This window comes from Schistocerca serialis, chromosome 5 (genome assembly GCF_023864345.2).
Source record: "Schistocerca serialis cubense isolate TAMUIC-IGC-003099 chromosome 5, iqSchSeri2.2, whole genome shotgun sequence".
NCBI classification, from domain to species: domain Eukaryota; kingdom Metazoa; phylum Arthropoda; class Insecta; order Orthoptera; family Acrididae; genus Schistocerca; species Schistocerca serialis.
The window spans coordinates 417,009,983-417,037,406 of NC_064642.1; the positions used below are offsets into that span (position 1 = coordinate 417,009,983).

At 43.6% G+C, this 27,424-nt stretch overlaps 1 protein-coding gene across 1 annotated transcript in view; it reads right to left on the reverse strand.

Moving 5' to 3' along the window:
* Positions 1-27,424, reverse strand: part of LOC126481563 (uncharacterized) — a 61,502-nt gene that overhangs the window by 11,903 nt on the left and 22,175 nt on the right. Inside the window, exons 3-5 of the mRNA XM_050105408.1 lie at positions 24,142-24,314; positions 18,047-18,124; positions 8,378-8,496 (exon numbers count right to left, since the gene is read on the reverse strand). Of these exons, the coding sequence (XP_049961365.1) occupies positions 8,378-8,496; positions 18,047-18,124; positions 24,142-24,314 (370 nt within the window). The remainder of the gene's footprint in view (positions 1-8,377; positions 8,497-18,046; positions 18,125-24,141; positions 24,315-27,424) is intronic.

Below are 27,424 nucleotides of genomic sequence, written 5' to 3' on the forward strand. Positions count from 1 at the left end.
TTGACTCCTGCGTCAAATTCTTGCTTGTTACCAATGCTGCGGAAAAGGTGTGTACATGTAGGGACCGTTTGCACTCTGTATCAGAAATATTATCTTATATTAGAACAAATAAGCCCTCAGTAACAAATATTAAGTCAAAATTGACCAGGTTTAGACGCTACTATGAGCGTCGTCTTCAGAATTAAACTAACTGTTCTAAAACATAATAGGTATGTAAGACGTTAATAAACTAAAGTGTGTACTGATTGGAAAGAGATGCAGCACTTACAAGTCATATTTAAAAAAAATCTAAGTCAGAAAGGCGACGTCATGAATAGTTGTAAATAAGTAAGTTTTTTTAAAATATTATCTTAATTGGTCGTGCGCATATCAAACATCATCATTTGCCTATTGTCTCGCTGCTCCCTTTCGCTGCAAATATTCGTTTCCTGTTCGTCGTTTGACGTGATCGTCTTTTTCTGAACATGTCTCGAATCTAGCAAATTTGAAGGCACGTAGCAAATTTTACGGATCTCACGAGTTTCAGATGGGGAAAAATGAGTCCATCAGAGATGGTGTAGCTGATGTTGACACAGAAGCAAAGTCGGCGAATATATGTCGAAATATCTTCGTCGCTTGTAAAGAGAATACTGTGTAATGGCGGTTTATAAACACATGGAGCAGAGAATGTTGAGCACAGACAAAGGTATGGTCAGGAGTCCCCCAGAGAGGTTTTCTAGGAGCGCCCTTGTTCTCTCTGTACATACGATGTGGTTCAAAAGTGACTGTACACACTTTGTAGGTGTAATGTATGCATCAAAAATAAGAGTAAAATATTAAATAAAGTTTCGACTGAAAATGTTTTATTTCCGAGTTAGGCAGCAGAGTAGGGATCACGACAATCAACACAAAATAAATTGTTGTCAGAAAGCAACGACACGAGGGGCCCAAAATTCAGCGCAACTAAGTACTGCATACTTACCCCAGAACGTGTGCAAACTGATGTGCATGTGACAGTGACGCGCTCGACGTCTCACCACTCTGGGACTTTTTCAGGCTACTTTCAGCTCATCCTGCATGGCTGCACAGCCGTTTTCCGTTCGCTGCTGTAGTTGTGCTACATTATCAGCTGCAACATCATACAGGAGCTCCTTGAGATGGCTCGAAAGGTAGACGTGCAGAGCGTTAACATCTGGTGATATGGCGGGCCAAGCAACCGACCCTGCACGACCTGTTCATGTGTTGGCACAACCAACACTGAGATTCTCTCTGAAATGTGCAGCTGCAGCGTAAGTTGGTTCGAGTAGTGAGTGGGCTGACATAAAGCAGATCACCCAATGCATGTTCCAAAAACTGTTGATACACTCTGACAGTCAGACCTTCTGGAATAACATGCAGTACGAGCGACTGATCATCCACTATGCCACACCAAATTTCGCTGCAAAACGATATTCATATCCTGATACTGTAGTTACACAAGCATTCTCATACAATTGAATGAGCTTTTTATGACGGTTCACGATAACCACACAGGTAAAGAAGCTCTCATCCATAAACAGTACCCTACGACCAAACAATGGATCAAGTGCATGGTGCTCGAGCAACCACTAACAGAAATCCTGGCGTCTAGGATTGTCTACAGATGTCAGCTCCTGTACCTACTGTAGGCGACATGGGTGGAATTGCCATCTCTGGAGCAGATGCAATGCCGTTGATTGAGGAATCCCTACAGTGGTACGTATACGGCGATTACTTGTGGTCGAACCCTCATCCACCATTTCCAGGACCTCCACAATACCCACTCCACCGTGTTAAGGCCAGCCTGTCTGCAGTGCACCATGAATGCCATATTCCCTGAAACGGCTGTCCACAGCTGTGAAAGTCTGATGGTTTGGTACTCTTCCGTTTGGAAACATTCCATATACCGTCATCCTGCTGATCATTCATTGTCTTCTGCTGCGCCATAAAGGAACTGCAGATCTGCGCATTCACCATTTAAGTACGAAATTGTACTGTGCACAAAGACTGCAGTTTATGAACTACCGACAGAATGAATGCACGTAGTACATCTGGTTACCACAAGCCACAAAACCATTTGAAATGATTAAGATGGATCTTCTTGGTCCATTTAATGAATTAAAGATGGAAAAGATTTCGTTTTAATGATTACTGCCACCTCTCATGATATTTGAAAATGATTAACATCTTCAATCAGAGAGCAACTATGGCGCCGAAACTGTAGTTGACAACCAGTTCCCCGAGTTTGGAGTAACTGAGACATTGTTCAACAATCAAAGGAGACCTTCCTGTCGGACTCAGTGGAACAAATATATCGTCTGCTACGCTTTAAGAAATTGCAAACTAGTCCACTGCATCCAGTAGGAATTGGTAGACTGGAGTGAGTACATCGTGCTATTGGTGGAGTGCTGAGCTGCTGTATTCACTATCACTACAGTGACTGGGATACATGTTTGTCATTCTTTGTGTGAGCGCACAATTCAAAGGTTCAAGTAGTACTGAGATATCCGATTATCAGGTAGTCTATGGAAGGAAGATGCCATTACCAATTGATATGGTTAGACTGATAAGCTTCAAGACAGAGAGGCAGTCTGCAATTTTGCAAAGATGCTGAAGAGGTGCAGAGGCATGTGCAGAAAACTAACACCAAAGCTCTGGAATGGCAAGAGGCACTTCACTGCGGTACATGATATGGGGGCAGGCAATGCGGTCTAGCCCTTATACACTGAAGAGTAAAACAAGGACGTTTGTAATGAGTTACAAATAAATTTATCATGTAGTAGAGACATCGCCAATCACCATCAAAGTTCATTTACCAGTGAGAACAGCAATTGTTCATTTCAGATTCTTTGATCATTTCAAGACATGCCAGGTGCATTACCACAAGAATCAATCATGGAGAAAAAGAAAAGGCTGAGAAGTAAGACGAAAGCTGAGTGCAAAGATGTTGCATGATTGGTACAAGAAATACATCATGGATTGAGACCGAAAGAATAGGGAATAGTTGTGTTTTCCGCATTATGTTGTGTTCAGATAATGGCATAAGGTAGCATTAAGATAAGGAAGGTTTGTTTGTCAGTGACCAACTTGGTTTTATGCAAAACGTACAAAATTAGTTCGTTTGTCACTGTTTTTGTTATTATATATAAGACTTATGTATAGTGTATGGTTAAGAAGTTTATCAGGTGACTGCATTTCTTTCGAATGGGGGTCAGCGAACAATGATGGCTCCTGTTCCCAGGTTTCTGTGTGCCAAGCTGCACCTGTTTACCCATGACAGAAGGGGGGAGGGCTGTGGTATCACTACTTACAGTGGAGTGCTCTTCACTAAACAAGAAGATGTGGTTCTCACCAGGCGTCAGTGGAATCTGATGCTAGATTTCAGTTCATGGAAAATGTGAAACCAAGTAAGGAGAGTGGGAGAGGTGTTTGCAGGGTTGCAAAAACAAATAGAGAGTAAGGACATAGCGAATGAAGAATAGGGAGAGTATGACAGACTGCAATAATTGTACATCATTTATGGGGGCAGATGCAAGAAGCAGCAGATGTGGTGCCATTCACCTTGCAGTGATACAAGAAGAGTTGGTTGGATGCTGGAGGACAGATAATAAAACTGTGTTGCAGATAAGCATGGCATCAGAGAACTAAATAGTACCATGGAAGGAGTGAGGAAGATGACAAAAGACAAGAAGACAGTGGTAGACTGAGGTGGTAAAGCGGCATACGATGCACTTGGTGGGCCTGGAGAAAGAAGTTTCGGATAATACTTCCTCCCTACAGAGGAAATGGAGTATGTGTAGTCGTCAGCTGATATCTTGCACCAAGATCTGGGAATGATGCAGTCTTATGTGAGTGCATTAGACGAAAGAGTAACAGTTGCAAGGTTGCTGGAGACATCCGCTGATAGCATTTGGGTTGCCTGAGTCGAAATGGCAAGTTCGCAGGAAGCCATTCTCCATGCAGGACATGGACAACTAAGTCCAGCATTAATAGCACCAGAACAATATATCATTCAGTTACAGAAAGGGCAAACAGCTACCACCTGAGTTGTAATCTTATAATCTTCGCAGAAACGAATGAACAGAATTTTTCTGTGTACTACCAAATAGCAACTATGGAAGTTAGTACAGACTAGACATAAGTAAATGCACTGATTAGGATCCCAGTTCCAAGTGAATGCACATCGTTTAAATATTTCACCATCCATGCTTACCCATCTTTGAGCCACAACCTTACATTCAGAAAGCAGGACTACAATGGATTTACTACATGTATGGCACCCTAACGCTGGTGGCTAATTGCTACAAGGGTGGACCCACCAGGGCAAAGAGATTGGAACTGTGTGACTGTGGGTTGCTAATTAATGGCATAGTTTGAAACATAACTGGACAGACATTTCTTCCGTCAGGCACTGTTTCAGGGGTTACCAAGTTGAACGTGACATGACTAGAACTCCACTGGCCAATGAAATCCGTAGGAGTGCTTCCAGAGCACGATCTGAAATATTTCAACAACACCCAGAAGCCAGAGCTAATCCTCTCCCTCAACCAACTCATAGCTAACCAAGAAGGACATATTCAGAGGAACAGTGTGTCAACACATTTAGCAGTAACAGTAAAGCAGCGTGATATGGTAGTGACCTTGAGTGTCACCATAGCAGGTCCTGACCCTGTTCTGTGCAGCCTTCTTCTACCTGAGGCAGAAAGTCGTCCACCCAAGTGAGCACCCAGTAGTTCAGATCTCAGGAGCCTGGTTCACTAATCATGCACAAAGCACAGAGGTTGGAAGTGTGAAATGGAAAAGTTATGTACAAATACATACAAGTAGTGTTAAGAACTGTGTATATAGTACTTAAGATGTAAACATTATTGAGCTCGACAAGTGACTCTTCATAAACTCTTAAGAAATTTAAGTCATACAAGGAGTGATGCAGAGGTGGAATGACTAACTGAAATTAAGGAAGGTTGTCGGGCAGAGGCACTGCAGTCGTGGTTCATGTGTGTTAATGAAATTTAGTACTTTATCTATGTTCAGCAACTGTAGGTATATTTTAAAAAATCAATGACCATTTGTACAAAAGAAATTTTGTTTCTACATGGGCTTCAGGCATCTAGTCCCCTTCAGAAGATTACAATTATCTCATAATTAGCGAGCATCAAAAATAGACAGGGTTATGCAATATAGTATCGTAGTCATGTATAAACATTGTATAAGGGCACCAAACAATAAGAAGTCTTGCATGTCTCCACGAGTTTTTTTATGTCCTTATATCTTATTTGTCCATAACTACAATACTATTTTGTATAACCTCCTTATTTTTGACACTTCGTAATTATGAGATAACTCTACTGAAGAAGAGCACTAGGTGCCTGAAACTGGTAAAGAAATAAAATTTCTTTTGTGCAGCTAGTTCCTAATTTTTTCACCATAAAAGTTAATGAAACGTGTTACCCTTCACATTCGTTTACTTGACCCGCCAGTAACTCACCACTCATGACAAACAGCCGCTCAATCTGAACGCTGTGAAACCATGTGTAAGGACAACTTTGTTGGACTCGTTATGTGAATTTCAAAGCAAGATTGTATCTACGGAATTGTCTATCAACACTACAAAGTTTTGGTCGTACGTGAAATTGCTTAACGCAGCAAAGTCATCTATACATCCGATCATGATGACATTTACATGGAAGATGCTGGGACAAAGGATCAAATACTTAAGTCTGTCTTCAGAAATTGCTTCACCGAAACGGTACACATTTCCTATCGCCGCAAACAAGTTAAGACGACAAGCAAATAAGCAAGCACCGGACTGAAAATCAGCTCAAGATGTCCACCAGAGGAAGGACTGCTGGACATAAAGGGGTGTGTGTTAAACTCTTTATCGAATGCCTGAAACAAAAGGACCAGTTTCTAACAACAGATTATACTATCTAGAAAAAGTTAATAGCATTTATGGCAAAAAAGATTTCTCTGCCCATTAACTTATCAATTCATTGCGCCAATTCATTTTGTTCACAAACGACCCAAGCTGACCCATTCACAACACTTCAGGGACTGAGAAACTTCCACAGACAACACAAAAAGTTGCATTAATACACGGATCATACTGCATTATTTTGCTTTACATGTATAGTAGCGTCAGAAGTCAGAGGGGCATAATGCCTAGAGCAGATTCTGCCACCTTAAAGACCACAGAGCCTGCACTCAGACTCACATGACTCACAAGTGCAAATAAGCAATATTGATGAAACTTGGCGGGTATGTAGAGGGATCAAAATAATGCAATACGTATTTTTTGAAGTGGGTAAAACACTTCTTGAAAGGTAGAATAAATAAATGTCGTGTGACTAGGGCCTCCCGTCGGGTAGACCGTTCGCTGGGTGCAAGTCTTTCGTTTTGACGCCACTTCGGTGACTTGCTCGTCGATGGGGATGAAATGATGACGATTAGGACAACACAACACGCATTCCCTGAGCGGAGAAAATCTCCGACCCAGCCGGGAATCGATCCCGGGCCCTTAGGATTGACATTCTGTCGCGTTGACCACTTTTTTTCCCCGATGGGGATGAAATGATGACGATTAGGACAACACCAACACAACACGCAGTCCCTGAGCGGAGAAAATCTCCGACCCAGCCGGGAATTGATCCCGGGCCCTTAGGATTGACATTCTGTCGCGTTGACCATTTTTTTAATTTTTTTTAAAGGGCCTCCCATCTCCCCTTCTAGCCCTTCCATTCGCTTTCCTTCATGCGCCTTCTTCGGCGAGCTTCAATGCCCCACTTTTTTTTGTTTTTTTGTTTTTTGTTTTTTTGTTTCTAGTGGGTTATGAAACTGAATTGCATCTTGAAGACAATGTTAGAAAATTGTAAATTGTAATCCGAATTGATTACGGTGAAAATAACTCTCTCTATAATACTGTTGACTGCATTAACGGAACGCAAAATATTCTTCCATTAGAATTTAAACAGAAGTGAGAGAGAAGCAAAAGTAAAAAGTAAGATAGGAAATTAAACTTCTTCAGTGATGCACGTCTTTTGCATGAGAATAGTTTTTCCCTACTATTCTTGTGCTGTGGCATGACTCCTGTTACTTCTTGAGAAAACCACTCAGCTACCAGGGGTGCAGTCTTGAAAGGTAATTTAGCATATTAAGTTTAGAGTGCATATCTCCGAAACCATGATATATAAAAACTGTATTCCATGTAAAAGTTGAAACGTAATTAACGTTCTTCAAAACTGTATCTCCAACTTTTGTAGTCACCTGAAATTTTCCAAAATACTCAAGCACTCCTATTCAGTTTAGAAAAATGGAAACTCTTGTTACAGGAAAAATTAAATAAGCCTTCAGCCCAACATCCATCCATGTGTAATAAGGCTGGTTTCAGAAATATCATTGTTGGAAAGTAAGTCTGACACAATGTACTGTCAGGGTATTTTCAACATTCCTAATTGAAACATCTAAATGTTCATTACTATTCAAGTTACACGCTCTATTTATTTAGTTTTATATTTTAATTTTTTATTTTACGTTTTTTTTTTAGATTATCGTTTCATATTCGTGAATTTCATTAAGTGAAAATAAAAAATATCTCATTCTTATGATAAAAATGATTAAAATAATGATTATCTGTAAATAAATGCTTAAAACAATGTTTTTCTACACCACGCACATAAAATGGACGAAATTTCTTCACATAATAAACACGATGGACAGCACAACAGAAAAAATTCACCTCAATTCGCAAATTGTACCAGACGATCCTTTAAATATCTTGATTTTTTTATGTGCAAAATTACTTTATGGTGTATGTTTTGCCCCTTTGTGTAGCGTAGTGTTTTGTAGTGCTGTGTAGTGTAGTGTTGTTTAGTAGTGTAGTCCAGAATAGTGTAACAGACCAGTAGCATGTGCCTTCGAGATTCCGGATGAACAGATATCAGTGTGCCACATGGGCAAATGGTAATACGTAGATTTACTTTTGCTATTATTTTTCTTTATACAGACATTCTATGTAGAATTTTTTCCCTCGTAAACAACATACTGCTTTGTTACTAATAACAAATTTGAAATTGCGTTAAAATATTATGTGCTACTTTCATGCCAATTCGTGTGGAAGATTTTGCCTGTTCTTTTATGTAGATAAGACTAGAAGAAAGTAGCTAATAAAATTAAAAGTAAAATCGTGAAATATCTTATTCTCTTAAATAAATATGTAGTCAAGATGCCAGGGCTTGTATGTAGGATCTGAAACGAAGATTCCCAAATCTGCTGAGGAAATTGTAAGAAAAATACGAAAAAAAGATACGGGCAAATTTCTTGTAGTTTTCTCAATACTCGTACATATAACACAGCTCAAAGGAGGACAAACAAAGACACTTACCAGGTATTTGAATGCGAGGGGAATGAGCAGTCGCGAGACGTGCGTCACTCCAAATGACAGCAGCTGTGCATTGTCTCTCCAGTAGTTGGAGAGCTCTTCCAGGACGACCGCTTGGAATTCTGGGTAAGAAAACAGAACAGATACTAGTGAACAATCACATGCGCCAGATGTCTGTAGAAGCACAACATTCAACCTCGACGTTCACCAGCACACAGACTGTATGAAAGTAGAATAAACGTTTAGAAACTACACTGAAGCGCCAAAGAGACTGCTATAGGCATATGTATTCGAATACAGAGATCTGTAAACAGGCAGAATTCGGCGCTGCTGTCGGCAACGCCTATAAAAGACAGCAAGTTCTCGCGCAGTCGTTAGATCAGTTACGGCTGCTACAATGGTAGGTTATCAAGATTTAAGCGAGTTTGGACGTCACGCTATGGTCGACGCACGAGCGATGGGACACAGCATGTCCGAGGTACACATCAAATCTCCGACTTCAATGAGACCGGAAAAAGATTCTGTAAGAACGGGATCAGCGACGACTGAAGACAATCGTTCAACGTGACAGAAGTGCAATTCTTCCGCAAATTGCTGAAGATATCAATGATGTGACATTAACAAGTGTCAGCATGCGAACCATTCAACGAAACATCATCCACATGGGCTTTCGGAGCTGAAGGCCCACTCGTATACCCTTGACGACTGCACGACATAAAACTTTATGCCTCGGCTGGGCCAGTCAACACCGACATTGGATGGCTGATGACTGACAACATGTTGCCTGTTTGGACGAGTTTTGTTTCAAATTGCATCGAGCGGATTGAGGTGTACGGGTATGGAGCCAACCTCATGAATCCATGGACCCTGCATGTCAGCGGGGGACTATTCGAGCTCTGCAGTGGTGTGGGCCGTGTGCAGTTGGAGTGGTTGGCTCTGACAGGTGACACGTACGTAAATGTCCTGTCTGATCAATGCATCCATTCATGTCCATCGAGCATTCCAATGGACTTGGGCAATTTCAGCAGGACAATGCGACACCCCACACGTCGCGACTAGCTACAGAATGGCTATAGGAACACTCTTCTGAGTTTAAACACTTACGCTAGCCACCAAACTACCCATACATGAACATTACTGAGCATATCTCGGATGCCTTGCAGCGTGCTGTTCAGAAGAGATCTCCATCCCCTCGTACTCTTACTGCTTTATGGACAGCTCTGCAGGATTCATGGTGAAAATTCCCTCCAGCACTATTTCAGACATGTCACGTTGTGTGGCAGTTCTGTGTGCTCGTGGTGGCCCTAAACGATACTAGTCAGGTCTACCAGATTCTTTGGTTCTTCAGCATAGATCAATATACAATGGCTACAGTTAGAGGATGGACACCTTTATCGAACGTTATCAAATTCACGCTTCATTATTTGTATGCCTGTTCGATATGCTGACCGAACCTTATGTGAACATACTTCTGGGAAAAAAAAATTAAAAAAAGTTCATTCTTAGAGATGCAGAGTGGTGTGAATGTATAATGGCTACTGTGTGTGTGTGTAACGCTACTGCAAATGTTCAGGGGCAGATCGCAAGAGAGCATACCCAGTAGAGGTGCACGTGGAGTTTATTGTTGTGTTTCTGACTTTGTGGAAGGCCGAATAATCGGCATGAGGGACCTGAGAACATCACAGCGACGGACCGCACACACAGCCATCTGCAGCGGAATGACTGAAGAACGTGTGGTGGCGAGATGGATTCTGTCGAAGAGTGTGGCTAGGAGACCACTGACCGTCGGGAACAGGTAAGTTGAAGCTGGGCTGACATCTGGAGTGTGTCGTTCACCACTGGTACCACGCCACAGACAATGGAGACCGGCTTGGTTCATGGCCAGACTGAACTGGCACACTGAGTGGCGTTATGTGGCGATTCGAATCGGTTCTGTTTGTAGCTGACTGGTCGGCGCTGTTTTGTTTGTAGACGACATGCTGGCCACCCTCAGAGAGCAGTGATTCTCTATACGCACATCTCTCCAACTCAGGGAGTCATGGTTTGGCGAGCTGTCAGATATGCCAGCAGGACTGAGTTTGGGTATATTGAAGGAAGGCTGAATGCTCTCCAGGATATGGCAAAAATCTTAATCCCTTTTGTAATGCACTGAGGTGACAAAAATCATAGGACAGCGATACACACACATACAGATGGCGTTAGCATCGCGCCAGTCGGTGTGGCCGAGCGGTTCTAGGCGCTTCAGTCTGGAACCGCGCGACCGCTACGGTCGCAGGTTCAAATCGTGCCTTGGGCATGGATGTGTGTGATGTCCATAAGTTAGTTAGGTTTAAGTAGTTCCGCGTTCTAAGGGACTGATGATCCCAATGTTAAGTCCCGTAGTTTGAACCATCTGAGCTTGTACCGGATACACAGGGTATAAAAGAGCAGTCCATTGGCAGAGCTGTCAGGTGATTCACGTGGAAAGGTGTTCGATGCGACTATGGCCGCAGCATGGGAAACTCTGAACGTGGAATAGTAGTTGGAGCTAGAAGCATGGGACATTCACTTGAACAGTCCACGGGTGTACTGCCGGTCCATAGTGTCCAACAGACACAATATTACGGCGATCAGATATGTCGCCATCGTCAGGTGCGCTGACGAACTGAGCTCCTGAGGGTTTTTTTTTTTTTTTTTCCGGGGATGTGCGGGCTGTTTGAGGGCTTGCATTGCTCTTTTCAGCCATTTGCTGTACATTACACGTACATTCATTTATTTATTAGTTCAATATTTCTTGCAAAAGTGCATTTGATCATATTGAGTATACAAAAATATAATATATATAAAGATGCAGAAATATAAAATAATACAATAATACAAAATAAACAAAATATAAAGTAGGTACAAGGATATTAAATAGGTACAAAAGTATTACATAAAATGAGGTTAGAGGTTGAGGTTTAAGTATTAAAGATTTTAAGTCATGTTGTGATATAGTGTTTGTTTATAAATTATATAGTATTTTCCGTTATGATTATTCTCTTTATTTTCTTTGAATACTTTAGTGTGTATGGAGGTTGTAGCATACGATAGTAGTACCGTAGTTTTGGTGTGTATGCTACTTTTAATGTTTAATTTGTTATTTCTACACTACTTTTTAGATGTAGCTTAGGTCTACAGTTCTTTTGTATGATTTGTGTGTGTGCGTGTGCGCTCAGGCGCGTGCGCGTTTGTGTGTATATTCTGGGGTCAGTTTCTGTGTCTTTGGGTCAGGTGTGGGGGAAGTTGGATGCCTTGTGTTAGTGGTTCCATGGTGGGGGCGAGATCTGGGTATTCTTGGCTGGTGTTTTGTGCTACTGTACGCGCTGGTTGGGTATACTTAAATTTTGATCGTCTGTTCACTTGTGGTCTTGTTGTCAAAGTGTCTTCCATGTCTGGGCGTTTCGTTAATATGTGTCTACCGTAGTTCGCTCTGAGTTTGGTCAGTCTGTTTTGTAGCGGCTCCACGCCTGTGATGTCATATACGTCGTCACTGGGCGTGAGCCTTGGCAGTCTACAGATGCTGCGTAAAAGTCGTCTTTCGGTCGAGTAAAGTTGTTCGGCTACCGGTTTGTGCAAGCCTTCCAAGGGGACTGCTGCATATTCTATCACTGGTCTGATGTACGTCTTGTAGGTGTGGATCGCCGTGTGGTCGTCACATCCATGGAATCGTCCTTGTACTTGTCTGATTAGGCATTGTCTTTTCCTCGTCTTGTTTGGCAGGTAAGTGAGATGTGTCTTCCAGTTTAAGTACTTGTCTAGGTACACTCCTAGGTACCTGGCAGTGTCGTTAAGTCTTAGTGGTGTGTCCCACAGCGTCAGTTGTATGTCATTTGTGTTTTGTTGTCGTTTTTTCGTCAGGTGTCCGTGTCTAAATAAAACCATTTGGGTTTTGGTTGGGTTTGGTCGGATTCTCCATGTCGTCATCCAGTTTTCTAATCTTTGTAGGTAGGTCTGTGTTTTTTGTTGTATGGTTGTCGTCTTCAAGTCTGTGCACCAGTAGGCGGTATCGTCAGCATACAGTCCTACCGTTTCTTTGGGGGTTGTTGTCGTTGGTACGTCAGCCGTGTAAAGCGCGTACAGCAGCGGGGATAGGATACCTCCTTGTGGCACTCCTGCTTGGGGTGTGAATTCTTGGGAGTAGGCTCCGACGACATGTACCTTGCACTTCCTGTTTGTGATGTACGTCCGTATTAGTCGTATAACCTTGGTCGGGAGGCCCAATTTGCTCAGTTTGTAGAGCAGTCCTGTATGCCAGAGCTTGTCGAAGGCACGCTCTATGTCTAAGAAGACTACAAGCGTGCAGTGTCCTCTGTTGAAGCCTTGTGTCATTCCGTTGGTCAGTCTGATTAACGGGTCGTTAGTGGAGTGATTTTGTCGGAAGCCTGATTGTGTCAAAGGGAGGATGTCGTTGCGTTCTACAGACGTTTTTATGCGGTCAGTTAGTATCCTTTCGTAAGTTTTCCCTATGACGTCGAGTAGAGATATTGGTCTGTAAGATCTTGGGTCAGTCCTTGGTTTGTCAGGTTTTGGTATCATTATTGTTTTACTAGTCTTCCAAGTGGCGGGTAGCGTTTCATTTGTGAGACAATAGTTGTAGATGAGGTAGAGGATGGGGGTCAGGAGGTGGGCTGGGGCTTTCTGAAGGTGTATACGTCTTATGTCATTTTGTCCTGGAGCTGTGTTACGTCCTGAGTATATGGCATTAATTATTTCTGCGTTAGTGATCTCTGCTGTCAGCGTGTTTTCGTCTTCTGTTGCTGTCGTTGGGGTGTTTAGGATTATAGTCAGCTGTTGCTCGGCGTGTTGTCTGAAGTTGTCGTCAAATTTTGCGTCTTGTGGGAAGGAGTAAACTTGCTGCAGTACTTGTCGAAATGCATCGGCTTGTTCTGCTTTGTCTGTTGGTTCGTTATCCACTAGTAATGTAGTTTGTTGTCTGTCGTTGCCCCGTGAGCGTTTTAAAGCGTTGCCAGAATTTCCCCTCTTCCCTGTAGGTAAGTCTTCTGCATGTGTCGTCCCATTGTCTTTGTCGGTGTTCAGATATGATTCTTTTAATTCTGGCATTCAATCTATTCCATTGTCTTTTTAGGTCTGGGTTGTTGTCGCGTCTGATTTGTCTATAAAGTTGTTTTTTGTGTCGAATTAGGTTCAGGGCTTCCTGGGGTATGGCTTGTTTCCAATTTTCGATTACTATGGTGGGTATGGCTTCGTGTATTGTTTGATGTATGGCAGTCTCTATTCTATCTGTGGCTTGTTGGAGGTCGTCGTCGTCTGTTATCGTCAGTGGTATTGATAGTTGTTCCGTGAGTACTTCTTTATATTTGTACCAGTCCGCATTTGCGTATTTGCGGATTGTTCGTCTTGTGGGTATATGGTCTGGGGGCAGGGTGGCGCTGGTTGAAAAAAGGATTGGCAGGTGGTCGCTCGTTATCGAGGTGCCCACGACAGCATCTGACATTGTGTCGCTAATGTTGTGTCCATATAGTACGTGATCTGGTGTCGAGTGGCCTCGGTGTCCTATGAAAGTCGGTTGGTTAACTGGTAGCCGTTCCATCGGTTCTGTCGTCAGGAAGTCGAATAGACTTCGTCCGTTTCCGTTATCGGCTGTGTCCCCTAGCATATGGTGTCGTGCATTAAAGTCTCCTAGTATTATGTATCTATTGTAAGTCATCATGTGTCGTAGGAAGTGCAGTGGCAGGGGCGTTCCAAATGGGTTGTACAGGCATGCTATCGTAAGAGTGCGTCTGTTCTTGTCTCTTATCTGTACTATGACTGCTTCTACGTTATTGAGTGGTGCCGGGAGAGGAATCTCTTTTGCTGCAATCGTGTTCTGCACGAGTATAGCTACTCCTCCTCTTCCGTCCTGCCTGTCTTTTCGGAATGTATTGAACCTGGGGATGTTAAAGGCGTGTGTGTTCCTTAGCCATGTTTCGGTGATGCCTGCAATATGGACACCTTCCTGTTGTATGGTGTGCGTTAGTAGTGGGCGTTTCGGTTTGACGCCTTGGGCGTTTACCGATAGGAGACGTAGTGTGTTGGCCGTCGCGGAGGTGCCTGGGAGGGAGGGGGTTGGAGTTAGGGTGTGGGTACCTGTTTAATTCGTGTCCTGTTGTGTGTGTTGCGGTGTGTGCTGGGGTGTGTTGTGGTGTGTGTCTGAAGCGTGTTTCTGGATGCCAGTGGTCACTTATTGTGATATGTATTTTGTTTCCTGTTTGCGTCACCTCAAAGTCTTTTTCTAGAATCTGTTTAGTGGCTTGTTTCAGTGACTTTTTGATGGCTTCCCTGCAATCCTGGAACAAGTCCAGCAGAGTTGCAGCAAGGACTCGCACCAGGGCGGGCAGCCATCTTAAATCCCCTCCCCCTGGAAGACGTTCTCTCCGCCGTCCGCGCCCGCGCATCTTCGGTCGCTGAGACGCTGGCGTCGGCGTCTGTGGCGGCGTCGGCGTAATTGCCTCGTCTGCTGCGGACGCCCGTTCGTTTTCTTTGCTGAGCGTCTTTTTAATTAGACTCAATGCTGATTCCCATGCCTGTCTGCGGTTATAGCCTCAATCTCGGTTGATGAGTCCGTCCCTGGTACGAATTTCGATAGCCACTCTAGGCTTTTGCTTTTGGTACAGACCGTCTGGAATGTAGTCGAATTAAATCAGGTGATGCTGAGGGAATTAGATTAGGAAATGAGACAGCTAAAGTAGTACATGAGTTTTGCTATTTGGGAAGCAAAATAAATGATGATGGTCGAAGCAGAGAGGACACAAAATGGAGACTGGCAATGGCAAGGAAGCCGTTTCTGAAGAAGAGAAATTTGTCACGATCGAATATAGAATTAAGTGTTAGGAACTCTTCTGAAAGCAGTTGTATGAAGGGTAGTAATGTGAGGCAGTGAAACATGGACGATAAATAGTTTAGACAAGAAGAGAATAGAAGCCTTCGAAATGTGGTGCTACAGAAGAATGCTGAAGATTAGATGGGTAGATCACGTAACTAATGAAGTATTGAACTGAGGAGAAGAGGAATCTGTGGCGCAAGTTGATTAGACGAAGGGATCGGTTGGTAGGACACGTTCTAAGGCATTAAAGGTCATCAATTTAGTACCGGAGGGGAGCGTGGAGGGTAGAAATCGTAGAAGGATACCAAGAGATGAATACGCTAAGCAGATTAAGAACGATATAGGCGGTAGTAGTTCTTGGAGATGAAGAGGCTTGCTCAGGATAAGGTAGCATCAAACCAGTCTCCGGCTGGAGATCACAACAACAGAGACCAGTTCAAAAGTTCTGCTCTAATAGAGTCTTCTCCACTAGCTTTATAATAAGATTTTAATATACTCTTCAATTTCTTGATAGCTGGGAGAAATCTTCTTCTAGATTTTCATGAGTGTTCAAGAATTCGAACTTACGGAGTGGTTATGGACATTTAACAAGCTGATGAAAATATTTTGCAATGATTTCGAAATTTTCATTCGAGTCTGTGTGCTAGAACTCTAGGCCACGGCGGCATTACAACAGCTACTCAAAAAACCCCTCATACCCTACGCTCGCACAATCCGCCAAACGCAGTTTCAAAGAAAAAAAAAAAATACTGTCCTGACGCTGTGACCAACGTTGCGCTTGCAGTTCTGGAAGGGACGACGTCACATCAGACCACGTGAAATCGGAAACAGCCAATGAGTCCCTTTCACAGTTGATCATAGTGTGGCTGATCATCATTTACATCCCTCGACACCTATTTCTAGTAATCGCAGAGAGGGCACTGTAAAAACTGTTTTCGTCTGTTTCATTTGCATACCAGCTCTCATTCTAAGGGAAATGGGTAATTTTATTGTGATTAGAGGCCTGTATTCGAAGAGAAATGGTGCAATTTTAGTGTGATTTCAGCTCGCATTCAAGGAGAAACGGCATAATTTTAGGGTGATATTTATAGTGTGCTGTGGCACATTAGCACACGGTAACTGGTCATCACTGGTTATAACTACGTACTTCTCATGTGCTTGCATGTTATAATGTTGACATATTAGCAAGGGACATCTCTGACCTGGAACGCTCCGAACCACATGGAATATAACTTAGAACAACACTCGATCATAAAAAGAAACTAGTGGTCTGTGTCTTTCCGAGTGACATTTAAATAGTGGTAAACAATGTAACAAGATATCAGTACCATAGGAGGGACATTTTACGTAATTCAGTGACGTCAGAATATCATCACATTTTCAATGAATAGTGCCAAAAATCCTCTGCTTGAAGTGATTATAATAGCGCAAAACACATATCCTACAGTCCTAATAGCGCTTTATTAGTCCTCATAGTACAGATGTGGGATTTTGATGAAGTAGTTAAAACAAATCGGAATAGAACAATGTGCACATCTCACTAAAGCCACGTTTTTACATTCGAAATCACTTTCGCTTTCAAGCAATCCAGTATCAAAAACCACACTAATTACATTTTCAGATGATCACATGAGTATGTAAATGTCATAGACTGCCTTTCGTCAAGAATTTTGCAACACAGGCGGATACTTTTGTGCAGAAAGGTAATTATAAATTACATAGCGAAGTCAGATGGTGAAATAACCATCACATATCTTCACTTGTGGTTTGGCTTATTGTAGTCTGAAAAAATCAGCAGTCCTTCTGATATAGGACTTATATTGCCGAAAGAAGTAAACATTAAAGGGGGTTGACAATATTTATTTGTTTTCGATGGCAATCTCTTCAGCATAACAGATTTGTTTGGAAAACTTGCATCTAGAAATGTACGACCTGTATGGGCAGACCAGTGGATTCTTTTCACTTGTTACGTGTTCGCCAAGGAATAACATCAGAAAACGTTACATGTGTTCTTCAGTCGTTTTTCCACTTTTTCTTGCCGCCACATGCGTGTTTCGTGGGCAGTTTTTTTTCAGGTATCCTTGAAATATTTGGGCCGAAAGGGCCTTGTGCCTCTTGAAGACAGATGTACAACTTGTTTGATAGTCTGCCTGTCATTGATAACACCACATCAATTGTGTAGTTTTGGGTAGAGCCATTTACAGACTGCAACACACTAAGGTGAGACAGTGTTGATGATGAAGACGTTTCATACTGGAACTGACTCTGCTCACTGTTCCAAACATTTCCTTTCTCCACACCCTGGTGTCTCACAATGAATTCCTCCACAAAGTGTTGTACCTTATGATGTGTACTATTACCGTCTTCTGTGACAAAAGTAATATACCTCAATGAAATGCCATATTCAGTTTTAAGATTGTTGAAGAAAGAAATCGAAACCTTGTTTTAATTTTTTTTAATAAGAGGTGGAGCCCCTCCACTTACACTCGGGCATGATGGCCGGCACAAAAGATCTACTGCGATCTCTGTATAAGGGTTAGTTTCGCTAAAGTGAGGTCTCGCAGGCTGTGAGTACCGGGATGTTCGCATACGCCTGGTTAAGGTTAACTACTAATGCGCGCTCATTTGGAGTTAGTTTCGGTCGATAGTTGAACGAAGGGTAGCGGTTTGAAGGGCAGAGGAAAGAAAGTGCCAAGGCAAGAGCCAAGGGGAAGAGACCTCTGCGATAGTTTGGTAAGGTTGTAAGAGCAATAGCGTTTTTCTTGCTGCCTGCGACAGGACATGCAAGGGTGGGCTCTGTTAGTAGTGGGTATCATCCAGGTCGATACCTTTGACGTCGTGCGGTGCCGTTACTCGGCGGCTGCCGATGGGTGCCAGTTTTGATTTCTTGGTCAGCGTCAGCATACCTGTAACAGAGAGGTTCATCATCGTTTTGTGTCCGATAGGTCATACATCAGATTCACAGTGAAGGCGGTTTGTTTGTATGTCAGTGTGCGAGCTCGTCGGTTTCCCTGCTGTAGCCTGTCGGTCGGCCTTAGTAGCAGCCTAGCACATCCAGCCAACGTTGCTGATATGCAGGGGCTTGCCGATGTTGTCGCTTGTGGGTGTATGTTAGCTTGCCATAGGTGGTTATGCCCCAGCTAGTAGAGTCTTTGGCCGCTTATGCTTCCACCTATGGTTGTGATCATAGTTTCCCAAAGTAAGGGAGAAAGGACTGTTCGAGGGTCTCGAGTTCCTGTACAGTTGTGTGGCGTTTTTTTTTTTTTTTAATACTTAATGGAGGGTTTGAAGGTGGTATTCTTTGTGAAGATCCACAGTGCGTGTGTAGAGCGCTGAGCGTTGCTAGTGATGCGTAGCACTTTGTTCTGTATGATCTGCGGTCGGCGCAGGCGTGTAGGAGCTGCGTATCCCCAGACGGGAGCTGCGTACGTCATCAGAGGTCTAATCAGTCTCATGTACATGGACCTCGGCACCCTCCTATTCAGTGTACTTTCCCTGTTGAGCATTGGGTAGAGTTGTCTGAGCCACACGCGCGCTCAGTTGGCAACGTGTTCTATGTGGGCCCCGCATGTAAGTTTCCGGTCCAGCCAGACACCGACATATCTGACTTTCTCTCGGAAACGTATGGAGCCAGTATGTAGTGTTACCTGTTGACAGCGTTGATGTTTGCGCAGTAGCTTCGGTCTGCGTGTGAACAGAACTGCTTCGCACTTGTCGACAGTCACTTTAATACGTCATCGTTCCATCCAAGTCTCGGCAGTTCTGAGTACCGTCTGTATTCGTGAATTTATGTTTGACGGTTTCCAATCTTGGCTGTGTCATCCGCGTAGACGCCTAACGTCGTGTTTTGTGTTACTGGAAAGTCATTAATGTACAGGTTCAACAAGATCGGCTCCAGAATGCTTTCCTAGGGTACGCCAGTTTGGATACTGTGTTGTGTCGATTGTTTTCCCTGCACGTCGGTGTTAAAACATCTATTCGTGAGATATGAGTGTATGAGACGTATGATTCCGTCCGGGAAACCAGCATCGCTTAGTTTGCGCATAAAGCCGTTGCTCCGTTCTTAGGGTGTCATTGGCGATGCAGTGCCTAGTGATGCGTTCAAGTATTACCTTCTCAACAATCTTGCTGAGCGAGCACAGCAGACTGACGGGTCGGTGATTCTGTGGGAGGGAGTGGTCTTTCCCTGGCTTCCTGAACATCAGGAGCTTGGCCGCCTTCCAAAAGTCATTGAAACTGTTCAAGCTAACCGTTTCGTAAGCTTCCAGGGCCCACATTTGCGGACTCCAATAGTGGACTGAAGATCCATACTACCTCTTTCCCTCAGACTGCGACATTACAAGCTCATTCATAGTTTGTAATTGCGACAGTCTGTTTGCTTCGAAACGGTGTCCTACTCACGTTTTGATAGACACTTAATTTACATTTAATCTCCAATTTTACTTACTTTTAATGCATCTATAACGCCTCACTAGTTTGCTATAGGAAATGAAGCCAAATGTTCTCTACGAGGTTGTCGCCAATATCTTGTAATACACTTTCCCTCGACTGTTCGGGTGGAATCAGTTCGTACTCACTTTGACTGGACTGTTCCTGATCCTCTGGAGCTGAACATCGCCTACTGTTTGGGGGGACTGATGACCTTCGCTGTTTAGTCCCCCTTAAACATCCCAACAACCACCACCACCTACTGTTTCGAGAGCCACCTTCAGATTCAGGCTCTTCCTGCGCTTCAAAATCAGTATATCTATCACGCATAGCCTTCTGTATTTCTGCGTCATCCCTATTATATGTCTAAATTATTCAGCTATATAATATAGAGGAGAACCAAAGAAACTGGTACACCTATCTAATATCGTGTAGGGCTCCGCGAGAAGGCAGAAATGCCGCAACACGACGTGGCATGGACTCGACTAACGTCTGAAGTAGTGCTGGAAGGAATTGACATCATGAATCCTGCAAGGCTATCCATGCTATCCATAAGAGTACGAGGGATGGAGATCTCTTCTGAACAGCATGTTGCAAGGCATCACAGATATGCTCAATAATGTTCATATCTGAGGAGTTTTGTGGCCAGCGGAAGTGTTTAGACTCAGAAGAGTGTTGCTACAGCCACTCAGTAGCAATTCTCAACATGTGGGGAGTCGAATTGTCCTGCTGGAGCTGCCCGACTCCGTCGAAATGCTGAATGGACATGAATGGATGCAGGTGATCAGACAGGATGCTTACGTACGTGTCACCTGTCAGAGTCGTATCAAGACTTATCAGGGGTCCCATATCACTCCAACTGCACACGCCCCACAGCGTAACAGAGCCTCCAAAAACTCCCTGATGACATGCAGCGTCCATGGATTCATGAGGTTGTCTCCAAACCCGTAGACGTCCATCCGCTCGATACAATTTGAAACGGGACTCGTCCTACCAAGCAACATATTTCCAGTTATTAGCAGTCCAAAGTCGGTGTTAATGAGCCCAGGCGAGAGTCGAGCAGTCAGGGTATACGAGTAGGCTTTCGGCTGCAAAAGCTAATATCGATTATGTTTCGTAGAATCGTTCGCACGCTGACATTTGTTAATAGCCCAGCACTGAAATCTGCACCAGCTTGCGGAAGGGTTTCACTTACTTAGCAGTAACTGATCTAACGACTGCGCGAGGCACTTCATGTCTTATACAGGCGTTGCCGAACGCAGCGCCGCATTCTGCCCGTTTATATATCTTTGTATTTGAACACGCATGCCTCTACCACTTTCTTTGGCGCATCAGTGTATATTGGCATTTCAAAGGTTCTCAGACATGTCACGTAAACATTTATGATATGCTTGTTTCGGGACCACGCAGTGTTCTTTATCGTGGGCCACAGTGTCTCTCGGCTTACTGCTTACAGCTCGTAGCCTCTACACCGTGTGTGTGCCAGGAGGTCCCGATAACCTTGTAGACTGGCCACTCAGGCAGCAGATGGACTCAAAGCTCCAGAAATTTCGGTGTTACCATACATCACCTTTCTGCGTTTTCACTGTTATCAGAACGACAATGGGAGAAAGTCATAGAATGCCATGTGTCGGAGCTTGGCACAGAAGTTTTGTGTACGTCCAGCGTAGACTGCATAACATCGCGTGGTAATTGTGAATTCCAGACTTGTTCCACGCCTGAGTGCCGAGTGTGCTGAGGACATTCACGTCTTCCAAGTCAACGGCCGTGTTCACAGGGGCGTGTGGACGCGTTCCTGGCTTGACTTCCATTTAGACGTCCTATCGCATTTCGACTGGGCCGGTAAGTTATCCGATTTTAGTCTCGTAGATAACGTCCGGTCTAAAGGGTCTATACAAGGGCGACGTAGTTGAGGGCAATATTATGGAAATGTAAAAGGAGGTAAGTGAAGATGAAATGGGCGATATGATACTGAGTGAAGAGTTTGAAAGAGCACTGAAACACGTAAGATGAAACAAGGCCCTGGAAGTACACAACATTCCATTATAACTACTGATAGCCTTGGGAGAGCCAGCCCTGACAAAACTGTACCATCTGGTGAGCAAGATGTATGAGACAGGCGAAATACCCTCAGATTTAAAGAAGAATATAATAATTCCAATCCCAAAGACAGCAGGTGTTGACAGCTGTGAAAATTACCGAACAATCAGTTTAATAAGTCACGGCTGCAAAATACTAACACGAATTCTTTACAGACGAATGGAAAAACTGGTAGAAGCCGACCTCGGGGAAGATCAGTTTCGATTCCGTAGAATGAGGCAATACTGACCCTACGACTTATCTTAGAAGATAGCTTACGAAAAGGCAAACCTATGTTTCTAGCGTTTATAGACTTAGAGAAGGCTTTTGGCAGTGTTGACTGGAATAAACTCTTTCAAATTCAAATACAGGGAGCGAAAAGCTATTTACAATTTGTACAGAAACCAGATGACAGTTATAAGAGTCGAGGGGCATGAAAGGGAAGCAGTGGTTGGGAAGGGAGTGATATAGGGTTGTAGCCAATCCCCGATGTTATTCAATCTGTATATTGAGCAAGCAGTAAAGGAAACAAAAGAAAAATTTGGAGTAGGAATGAAATTCGTGGAGACGAAATAAAAAATTTTGAGGCGTGCCGATGACATTGTAATTCTGTCAGAGATATTATGAAACGTCCCCTTAGAAAAATTATACATGACTGTGCTTAAACTGACACAATATTTGTAGCGCAACGCAATCTGACTTTCAAAAATCCCTACAAAAGAATGGCCCTGACTAACATTAACCTATACGTTTCACAAATCACTTACCTCGCAAAAATCTTCGTTACTCGAACTACTGCAATACAGCGAGCACCACTATTGCCAGCTAAATAAAAGATTCAAACTACTGAAGGCACTAGCTGCTGAGAGGCATAATTAGCAAATGAAAGATTTTGATAGAGAACAAACAATGTATTTACCTTAATAGTGTTCAAAAGTCATAATATATACAGCAGTTCATGACATCCAGTCTTACAAATTTACTGTCTCTGACGGACACACGTCCAGATCATCCGTTCTCAAAATTCCGCCATTTCTCTCCCCACATCCACCATTACTGGCGGCTCACCTCCAACTGCGCAACGCTACGCGCTGTTAACATCCAGCTGCCCAACACTACAATAGCCAACAACAACGCAAACCAGCCACAGACTGCACACAGCACAGCCAGTGATTTTCATACACAGCGCTACGTGGCGTTACCAATAAAAAAAACCTGAACAGCCTACTTACAACATCAAAGGACCTGAACATCAACAAAAGGGAAACGAGGATAATGGAATGTAGTCGAATTAAAAAGGGTGATGCTGAGGGTATTAGATTAGGAAATGAGACACTTAAAGTAGTAAATGAGTTTTGCTATTTGGGGAGCAAAATAACTGATGATGGTCGAAGTAGAGAGGATATAAAATGTAGACTGGCAATGGCAAGGAAAGCGTTTCTGAAGAAGAGAAATTTGTTAACATCGATTATAGATTGAAGTATCAGGAAGTCTTTTCTGAAGGTATTTGTATGGAGTGTAGCCATGAATGTACGTGAAACATGGACGATAAATAGTTTAGACAAGAGAATGGAAGCTTTCGAAGTGTGGTGCTACAGAAGAAGATTGGACGGCTAGATTACGTGACTAATGAGGAGGTACTGAATAGAATTGCGGCGAAGAGGAATTTGTGGCACAAATTGTTTAGAAGAAGGGATCGCTTGGTAGGACATGTTCTGAGGCATCGGGGGATCACGAATGTAGTATTGGAGGGCAGTGTGGAGGGTAAAAATCGTAGAGGTCGACCAAGAGATGAATACAGTAAGCAGATTCAGAAGGCTGTAGGTTGCAGTAGGTACTTGGAGATGAAGAAGCTTGCACAGGATAGAGTAGGATGGAGAGCTGCATCAGGCCAATCTCTGGAATGAAGACCAGAACAACAGCTATCGTCCAGGCCGGTATGTGAAACGTGCGAGTCGATATCGCCGCAATCTGGCAGGTCCGTGGGACCTGGCGAGTGGCTTCGGCTGGACGTGCCCTGTCTGGAGAGACTTCTGGACTCCGACTCCAGACTCAGACCACTGTCGGGCCCAGCAGACGTGTACTGTACTGCGGCTTCAGCGCCAGGACTGGTTTTTTTTTTTTTTTTTTTTTTCCTGGTGTGTTTATCTGAGATCAATTGAAATCCGTCCCCAGCGTTTTGATAATTCTGAGTGATAGCTTGGGTGCTATCTGATTCTCTTTTTTCTTCCCAAGTGGGTATTATTTAATTCTTGTTGTTATCTACGTACACTGATCACGACGGATTTGTCAGTTCCTGCATTGCCTTCTCATCTACTTGTTCACTGCCCTGAACGAAATTTTTCTTGGTAGCATACCTTAACGAGAATATTAAAGCTTCAGTCAACAATAACACACATACAAATAAGATACTCACCAGGTTGCTTGGAAGACAGCTCGGGCAAGTTGACTGGATGTCGGAGATAACACATATCCCTGGCAGTCGTCGCCCCTGTGATGCGCTGAACGGCCTCCAGTGACTCCCAGATGATAGGATCCCACAGAGTGTACGTTTCCAGCGTCGTCAGGTTCCATTGTGTGTCGTTCGATCTAACAAAATGAAACGGGAGTCACACGATGTGACAAATGATATCCCGGAACTGGACTGTATTTTCTAGGGCAGCACTGTGGAAGCTAAAGTCAACTAGCCTGACTGGAGTAAACTCTTTCAAATTCAAATACAGGGAGCGAAGAGCTATTTACAATTTGTACATAAACCAGATGGCAGTTATAAGAGTCGAGGGGCACGAAAGGGAAGCAGTGGTTGGGAAGGGAGTGAGACATCGAGTAAAACTGAAGTGATATCAGGTGTTCCCCAGGGAAGCGTCCTGGGACCTCTGCTGTTCCTGATCTATATAAATGACCTGGGTGACAATGTGAGCAGTTCTCTTAGGTTGTTCGCAGATGATGCTGTAATATACCGTCTAGTAAGGTCATCCGAAGACCAGTATCAGTTGCAAAGCGATTTAGAAAAGATTGCTGTATGGTGTGGCAGGTGGCAGTTGACGCTAAGTAACGAAAAGTGTGGGGTGATCCAAATGAGTTCTAAAAGAAATCCGTTGGAATTCGATTACTCGATAAATAGTACAATTCTCAAGGCTGTCAATTCAACTAAGTACCTCGGTGTAAAAATTACGGACAACTTCAGTTGGAAAAACCACATAGATAATATTGTGGGGAAGGCGAGCCAAAGGTTGCGTTTCATTGGCAGGGCACTTGGAAGATGCAACAAGTCCACTAAAGAGACAGCTTACACTACACTCGTTCGTCCCCTGTTAGAATATTGCTGCGCGGTGTGGGATCCTTACCAGGTGGAATTGACGGAGGACATCGAAAGGGTGCAAAAAAGGGCAGCTCGTTTTGTATTATCACGTAATAGGGGAGAAAGTGTGGCAGATATGATACGCGAGTTGGGATGGAAGTCATTAAAGGAAAGACGTTTTTCGTCGCGGCGAGATCTGTTTACGAAATTTCAGTCACCAACTTTCTCTTCCGAATGCGAAAATATTTTGTTGAGCCCAACCTACATAGGTAGGAATGATCATCAAAATAAAATAAGAGAAATCAGAGCTCGAACAGAAAGGTTTAGGTGTTCGTTTTTCCCGCGCGCTGTTCGGGAGTGGGATGGTAGGGAGATAGTATGATTGTGGTTCGATGAACCGTCTGCCAAGCACTTACATGTGAATTGCAGAGTAATCATGTAGATGTAGCCCTTTCCTCAGTTTTTACGTTTTCCTTTGATAGACGTGTGTAAGTCTTCCATTTGAATCAAGATATCAGACTGCCTCATTCCGCAATAAATTTGAGTGTCATGCGAGTCTGCCGACGCATTCGGTTGAAACACAACAAAGCCTGCGCACACATTCGTCCACAACTGTCAGAACAAGGATACGATCTCGCACAGGAGGGCCACTAATACCGCATGACTTCACAGGACACACAGACGCAGGCGCACAGTGTAGTGACGGGTTAACTTTGAGATTTGCCAACCAGAGCGCGTCACACGCTGTCTCTTCACGCAAGTCCTTCGGACCACCTATAAGGGGAACAACGCACTGAACCACAGAATGCCGCGGTTCCGCGCGTAGCGTGCCAGCCCTTAACTCTCCCAGTCGCTTCGCTCAGAATATGCGGACGGGCGCAATGTGTTTATTCAGGCTGCTGGAAACAATAAATGTAAGTGTCTGCAGAGGGTGCTGTGGCTATTTGGCTCTTTGTACGCCATTTGAAGAAGGAAAGGCGCCGCAGAAGCAGAGAACACATACACTCGGTGCAGCCTTTCCTGGATAAGAGAAATGCGAATGGAGACCGTACAAGGAGTTAAGGGTATAAGAGGATAAATTTTTTAACTACACCAGAATTCCAGGATCTTGCTTCGACGAATTACTTTCGGAACTTTCTTTAGTAACTGGAGCGACAGCAAAAATGCGATCATATATAACCCTGAACGAAAGCTAGTTGTAACGATCAGGTACGCTTGTTCGTATCCTATTTAAATAATTTAATATTCAGCCTTCAATTGGTTGTCCTTCGCGTTCAACACCGCAAATCACGAGGCGCACAGGACGACTCCCGCCAAATTAGTCAAAAGGAACATCAGAATGTTGTTGTGGTCTTCAGTCCAGAGACTGGTTGATGCAGCTCTCCATGCTACTCTATCCTGTGCAAGCTTCTTCATCTCCCAGTACTTACTGCAACCTACATCCTTCTGAATCTGCTTAGTGTATTTATCTCTTGGTCTCCCTCTACGATTTTTACCCTCCATGCTGCCCTCTAATGTTAAATTTGTGAACCCTTGATGCCTCAGAACACGCCCTACCAACCGGTCCCTTGTTCTTGTCAAGTTGTGCCACAAACTCCTTTTCTCCCCTATTCTATTCAATACCTCCTCATTAGTTACGTGATCTACCTATCTAATCTTCAGCATTCTTCTGTAGCATCACATTTTGAAAGCTTCTGTTCTCTTCTTATCCAAACTACTTATCGTCGATGTTTCACTTCCATACATGGCTACACTCCATACAAATACTTTCACAAACGACTTCCTGACACATAAATCTATACTCGATGTTAACAAATTTCTCTTCTTCAGAAACGCTTTCCTTGCCATTGCCAGTCTACATTTTGTATCGTCTCTACTTCGACCATCAACAGTTATTTTGCTCCCCAAATAGCAAAACTCCTTTACTACTTTAAGTGTCCCATTTCCTAATCTAATTCCCTCAGCATCACCCGACTTAATTCGATTACATTCCATGATCCTCGTTTTGCTTTTGTTGATGTTCATCTCATATCCTCCTTTCAAGACACTGTCCATTCCGTTCAACTGCTCTTCCAAGTCCTTTGCTGAATAGAATAGGGAAAGGTATAGTAAAGCCAGGCGGGTGGATGGGTTGGAAGTAGGGGACAGAGTATTTTTGAAAAACTTCCACAGGCAAGGTCAGGGCAGCGGAGGGATTGCAGAGAAGTTGTTGCAGAGATTTGTGGGACCATACCTGGTTTTGAAGAAGCTGTCACCGGTGAACTTCCTACTGACGAATGTAAAACCAGGGCACATCTCAGCCAGATTAAGGCACCCGGGGTAGGTGACACACACAAGGGATCCAGTCACGAGAATGAAAATTGCTCCCCTCCAGTTCCGAATTAAAGAGGGGGGGGGG